Source organism: Strix uralensis, chromosome 6 (assembly GCF_047716275.1).
Source record: "Strix uralensis isolate ZFMK-TIS-50842 chromosome 6, bStrUra1, whole genome shotgun sequence".
NCBI lineage: Eukaryota > Metazoa > Chordata > Aves > Strigiformes > Strigidae > Strix > Strix uralensis.
The window spans coordinates 36,804,930-36,811,879 of NC_133977.1; the positions used below are offsets into that span (position 1 = coordinate 36,804,930).

General features: G+C 47.9%; 1 protein-coding gene across 1 annotated transcript in view; it reads right to left on the reverse strand.

The window, feature by feature from the left end:
- The window catches only part of DPP10 (dipeptidyl peptidase like 10), a 555,621-nt gene extending 551,329 nt beyond the window's left edge, over positions 1 to 4,292 (reverse strand). The window contains exon 1 of the mRNA XM_074873697.1: positions 4,210 to 4,292. Within this exon, the coding sequence (XP_074729798.1) occupies positions 4,210 to 4,269 (60 nt within the window). The 5' untranslated portion in view covers positions 4,270 to 4,292. The remainder of the gene's footprint in view (positions 1 to 4,209) is intronic.
- Between the last annotated feature and the right edge of the window lie 2,658 nt (positions 4,293 to 6,950).

Consider the following 6,950-nt stretch of genomic DNA (forward strand, 5'->3'; position numbering starts at 1 on the left):
ATTTTGAGATGGCCTTGTCCAGAGGCATGACTGCGACCTACCTTCCCCATCGCCAGCTGCCTCCAGCCTCCACTGCCACCTCCACCCCACGCTTCCCCAGAGCTGTGGTTCCTCACGTGGCAATATAAACGTGTTTCCACACAGCACGGCAGTGCTCTAATCAGCTAATGCCTTAAACAAAATACCATGCAAACCTATTAGCTTTAAATGTATCACTTTTCTGGGGCTTTTTTGCATCATTACGCTGCCATAGACTGCCTTCCTAACATGACACAGCCCTGTATTGCTTGTGCCCTTTGTTACGTACTATTCTGGATAATTCATAATTGAACACTCACTGAGATTTTCTGTTAGCGACTTGCTTTTGAAGTAATGGATTTCAGAAATGCTGTTCTCATTTTAAAAGATTTATTTCCTAAACAGCTGGTAGATTTGAATGATTCTCATACCTGCACAAAGCCTGTTTTGTGCACATCCTCTGGGCATTTAAAGATCTAACTACCTGAAGTTTCAACCTGAAATGTATAACTGAGGAGCCTTTAAGAACAGGAACAGCCACTTATTAGTATCTCTCTCTCTTTAGGAGGAGGTGCATGTATAGCAGTTTGCAGAGCAGGCAGATGTTTCCTGCTAAGGTGCAGGTTTGGTGTAAAAATCTTAGTTGCTGTAAACACACATAGAAGTCCACAGGGAACACAACAAACCTCCTTTAAATATGTGCTCCTTAACCTAACTGTAAATAAGAAACCTATTAGTAAACCACCAATTAGTGAACATTCAAACACTACCACAATAAACCTGAAATGTAAAAATTCCTGATACTGTCCCTGGATGCTGATGAAACTGGCTGCAGAATTTTTGCTAAGGACATATCTGTACTTGCCTTTTATAGTTTACAATCTAAAAGCTAATGAATAAATAAAAGTGAAAGGAAGGCAGGGAAGAAGGAAGAGTAGAGTAAAAGGGTATAACATACATATTATATTACACAGTAATTATGTGCTTCTGAAATGCCAATTAGTAACTCCTTCTATGATCCAGCTCACAGTCCGATCAATACTAGGTTGATAACAGCAGAGAGTCATGATCTGGTAGAGAATGTTTTATTATTAAAGAATGTAGAAGGCCAAGAAATACTAGCTTAACTCCTTTTATTTTTTTTAAGTACAAACTGTAGTCCCAACTGCATTAGAAGCAAGACTTAAGTACTTCTGTTCTGCGGTCCTCGTAATTTCAGTACAAATGTTTGGTTTGAAAGAATTCATAATGGCAGACACTAGCCAGCCAAGATAATAATTATTTTCTATTTCTGGGTTGTGGCTTTTTGGGTTTTTTAACTCCAAACAAGGCAAACAATGTTTTAACAGAATTTTTTTCTGTTGGAGGAAAAAAAAAAAATTAAAAAATCCTTTGGCCATCAGTGCAACATGAAATTGCACAACAACAGAGTGATTCCCCTGGAAGAGCTAATTTACTTGCTGTGTTGAGACGAGCCAACAGTGTGAAGAACAAAACCAGGTTCATTGCCCTGGTGGGGCTCCTGAAGTCGAGGCTGTAATGATACAGGAACAAGGCAGGTGTTTTGCATTCCCAGCTAGACCCTAAAAGTTTTTGTTACAGATCTCAGAGTGAAAGATCATTATTCATAGTGGCGTCAGCAAGGCAGTAAGATCTGCAATCATTTCAGAAAAGCTGTAAAAAGGCTTAGAGGTAAAAGAAGGCTTTATTAGGAGATTTTGCATTTTATCCAAGGGGTTTGGTATCTTTGGGCTTTTTTTCTTGCTTTATATTGGTTTCCTCTCTCAACTTGTTTCTCTATCACCAAAACTACTTTGGACGCATTACACACAGTTCTCAGTGTTCACGGATGCAAAAAGTTGCACCCTTCCCTCAACAAAGACGGATGTGAGAAAGGGACGGGATGTCCCTACATCCAGGCACCAGCCCTCCTGCAGTCCCAGGGTGATTCAGCACGGGAACTGTAATGGATAAAGCTTGCATGACTCAATTTACTGGACAAGTAGATCATTCTACTTTTTGTTACGTGGATTCAAAAGTTTATGCTGCGTTACAGAGCAGTGAGTAGCTGATCCAAAAACCACTGAGCAGTAACATTACATTGATCGTAACACACAGGAGCTGAGATGTCACGGGTTTGTGTGTTGGAGAGAAACATAAAGTACAACAAAAAGATAAAAAAGAAGGGATTTCATAGATCTCATTCCAGTATGTGTGAAGCATTCCTGTAACCTTTTTTTCCCGAATCTTCATAATTGCTGGAACTAACACTGTTTCTTGGCAAGTTATGATTAATATGAAATTTGTATTTGTCTGGTCACTAATGACGTATTTTTGAAGTAATTTCCAATACAAGGTCCTCATTACCATACAGCAGTTACTGCTCGCCTACGGTCATAAATATTTTCTCATGGAGTATCCATTTGCCTAGCATGGAAGCACTTGAAACTATTTACAAGCACATTTTACACCTGACACATTGAATTAAGAGCAGAAAAATGAGACAGTTTTCTAATGGCATCAGTATTACTGTGTTGGTTGTAAAATGGACTCGTGTCTAGAAGACTCTGATTCATGTTCTCTCTTTTTGAAGACTATTGACTCATCTGGGTCTTCTTTTTTTTTTTTTAATGGCATATTGATATTGGTTGTTGTTGTTGTTTTGGCTTAGAAGTCCAGTCAAATGAATTTAATAAATGTTGCTCTCTGTGAAAAATTAGCATTGGCTGTCCCAAATGTAAGAGGGGAATACTTCCCAGAGCAAGTACCACACTGCTCTCTGTTCTCTGGTAGAGAACAGAGATAGACCTAGAGAGGATGAGACGGTTTTAAGCAATTTAATATTATATACGCTGACTCTTTGAAGTGGGCCAGGGCAATTGTAATTCATCACTTCCCATCACCTTGCCCATTTGAGCATGAACGAACCGGCCGTTTATGGTGTGATGGATACAGTTACGTGTTACACAACTAGTCCTTAGAGTCACAGGTCAATCCCCACCTCGTCCCCGAGCCTGCAGACATTCTGCAGTACTGATTATACACTGCGAAGTGCAATGCAGCCTTTATAAAAACAACAGTGCTAATAGAAGATTTATACCTTTAATCCCCTCCTGCCAGCTCTAAGTCATGATTTTTATTCCCAGCATTAACTGGATAAAGCCCAACTGACAATTTGCTAACCCGATGTGCAGCTCGGCTTCTCCTCTGAGAAGACAAACCAGCCTCAAACCCTCCAACTTTGCCTGGGAAGGGAGCAAAGCCCCAGCAGCTTTCCTCGCCCTGCACGAACCTGCGCGCAGCCTCGCACTGCGCGATCCTGAGTCACCGACAGCAAAGCACTGAAGTGAACTTTTCAGGCTTTCACATCGTTCTGTGAAACAAAATAGGTGGTGTAAGATTTCTTGATGTTTTTTCAGAACTAAGAATCAATAATCAAATGGTGTCACTGGTTGCACTGTTATTTTATTTCAGAAAAAAAAAAAACACTCTCTAGTGAATACAAATCTGTTGGGGGATTTCATTTTATCACTGTAGAGAGCAGTAACTCGGCTAGAAAGAAGTTTTCGATCAATGCAAAGGTAGGATCGTGTCAGAGGCTGGGGAAGAAGGCAGGCAGGGAGAGAGCCCGACACTGCCCTGGGGTCTTCCCCCACCCTGCCCCTCTCTGCCCAGCCACAGCACCCACACATCGCTCACACGCGGGGACAACAGAACCAGCAAACACACAGCCCCCCACCTTCCCGGCTCGCTCCGGACGGGCAACGGCAAAATCACGACTAACCCTTCAACCGCAGCCTTTGACCGTACCGTTATTCCAGAGTAACGATTAGGGAGGCAACTGCCGCTCCGTGCCCGGTAGCCACCTGCCCCCGGGCAAACTTTCGGAGGAGACCTGGGAAGGGGCCGGGAGGCGGCGGGGTTGGGGAGGGGGGGCAGCGCGGAGCACCGCACGCTGCAACCCGCCGGCCAAGTTCTCAGCGTCCCGCACCCCGTGCACTCTGCCGCGTTTCGCCCTAACCTCGGGCCAACTCGCCCGCTGCCCGGCGCGCCAACTCCCCGTTCCCCCGAGCGCTCCGGGGGCTCCGAGGCGGCAGCTCCGCGCTCGCCCGCTGGTGGGCCGGGAGAGCCCCGCAGCCGCTGCTGCCCGCCCGGCCCGAGCGCGGCGGGGCCCCGGGGTACCGGCCCTACCTTGACGGCCCGGGAGGGCTGGCACTGGACGTGGTGGGACACCGTCGCCGTCTGGTTCATGTTGCCGCCGCCGCCGCGGTACGGTCCGGCGGGCTGCGGGGCCGGGCGGGCACGGGGCGCCCGCGGCTCCCGGCGGCTCCGAGCGGCGGGGGAGGGAGGTCCGGCCGAGGCTGGGGGGGCGGGGGGGGGAGGGGGTCCGGCTGCGGCTCCGGCTGCGGCTGCGGCGGCTCCGCACCCCGGGGCGCCGCCACAGCTCCGCCCGGCGGGGGCCGCCCGCCCGCTCCGCCCCGCCCGGCACCGCCCCGCGCCGCCCGCCGCCACCGGGACCGGGGCTGAGCCGGGGGTCGCGCCCAGCCGAAGCGCCCCACTCTCGCCCCCGGGGCCGGGCAGCCGAGGCTGAGCGGGATCAGCCCCCGCTCTGTGAAAGCCAAACCCCGCAGCGCTCTTAGCTGAAATTAGTAAAACCGCAACAGAAAGTTTATGCTGGCTGCTTTTTCCTTCGTGTTCCCCGGGATCTTTTTCCGTTCTCCTCTCCCCATCCCCTCCTGCCGCCTCTCCCTTCGGTTCCAACACGGCTCCAGCCCACTGCGGGGCCGGGGTACGGGCGCTGTTCCGTGACACAGGTGCGAGGCACAAGCGGCAGCCTCACACCCGCTGCCAGCCCACACGGGATTCCCCCGTCTCTGGGCTTTGCTACGTACCGCAACAGCTCCACGCTTCCCCTTAGAGCAGAAGAGGTGCAGCTCTGATTAGGCTTCCTACCCAAACAACTTTTTGTGGGTTTGTTTGTGGTACAGTCTAAAAACTATCCCCTCCAGACTCATGAGCAGGACTTGCCAGAAACGTACAAAAGGCTTTTTCCGCGGGTCCAGCTGCAAGCTGGTGTGAAAGCCAGAGGATTTGGGGATGGAAGCTGGTAAGCTCTGCGAGCAGATTGTGACACCTCAGGCTGGTAATGAGCAAGCAATATTTTGTATATACATAACATTCTTCAATGATCTCTTACTTTAGAGAAACATCCGAGTAAAACAAGATAGTGTGCCACACGCCAAGGGGTTCCTGGGGAGCCTCCGAGGGGTGCATCAAACTGCAGCTGGGGCAGGTAAAGTTGGTTCAGAAGGAAGCAAAGAAAAAAAGGACAGACTAGAGCCAGAAGCCATGGCACAAATATCCCAAAGAAACTGCTGATTTGGAGTCTCTCACTGCATGACGCTCCAGCTTCAGGCAACTCTGAAGCATCTGTGCTTTCAAGAGGGAGGCTGTTGAGCACTATTTGACACTGTATCAAAAGCTACACTCCCAGCACAGGAAGCTATTGCTCAAAAATAAAATGGCTTTTAAAAATTCAGGCCCCAGGTTGAGCTCAGTCTCTGGTTCTGTCTTTTGGTTTTCGTCCTTACCCCCTTTTATTTTTAAATATTTTGAAGAAACTGTACAACACGTGTCCAAAAACTAATGATGCAAGAAAACAGAAAAAAGTTTTGCCAAAGACTTCGAGCCATGCTTAGAGAGGCATGAAGAAACGCCAGGCAGGCGCTCATCTCCTCCAAGTACCTGCCCAGAGGCATTTGGGCCTGGAGGTGCGAGTCGAAGGTCCATCTCGTTCTGCAAGGGCGGGACAGGCAAAGGGTTCAGAAGGCTGAGAGCTTGCTGTGCTCCCAGCTCAACAAGGACTCCAGGAGGACTATGGGGACCTTGAGCTGTGCTTGGAAATCTCATCGTGACTGCAGATGTCCGCCTGAGCTCTTTTAAGTGGTGTTCATTTTCAGAAGATTTGAATTTTCTGGAAGGACATCTGCTTTAAATCATCTCAAATCCAGTATCTCCAAAGTCAAAATTCATTTTGCGCATCTGAACTCAGTCTCAAAGGCAGGTGCTGCTGCAAAGGGATGGCAAAAGAGATTGAGCTGATGAGAAAAAGACTGGTCTTCTGCTCTGTCTGCAGAAAGCTGGTGAGGAAGCCCTGTATGGGAACCGGCCCTGGGTACAACATCCCCTCCAGAGAGGGGAAAGCAGTCAGACAGTGTTTTTACTGCAGCAATACTCAGAAAAATGTCATTTCCGTTGGAAGCCAAATGCAGAGTAAAGGCACAGCAAGAGGGTGCCTCCCGGCCCAGACACAGTCACCTCCGGGCACCACAAGTGCAGCATCCAGACTGGCCTCTAGCCTGCAGGACTTGCTCCCATTAGCCTCCTTCACCTTATTGGATTTATTGGATTTTGAGCAATAAAAAACACATTTAGCAAGCATATCAGGGGCTCAGCAGTGCTCTTTCACCTCCCTCATATGCAGGCAGGAGTGAAACTTAATGGATACAGATGGGAAAAAAACTCACAGAAAAATGGGACTTATGATTGGACTTGAAGGTTCTTTGGTTGGTATTGAGGAGGAAGGAATGAGTAAACAGCTGTTTGGGAAAAGGGCTAACAGTCTATCTTTCACCACACTCTCTGCCTTGTGCTGAAACGTCTGTTCTGAAAAGAAAATGATGGCTTTGAGTTATTGGCACCAGGAGCTCAAGCAGAGGCAACCTGGAGGATTCAAAGACATTCTTCTTCATCTTGAAATATATTTGTGTTTAATAATCTCGGATGGGAACTACTTTAAGCCAAAAGAATGAACTGATGATATTTTTAGTTGGTCTAATTATCTGTGGATTTTTATAAGCTCCTATGAGAACTTTGCATAAAGTTTTTATGCTTGATTTTATGCTTCGCAGTGGCTGACCTTCCATGCAAGC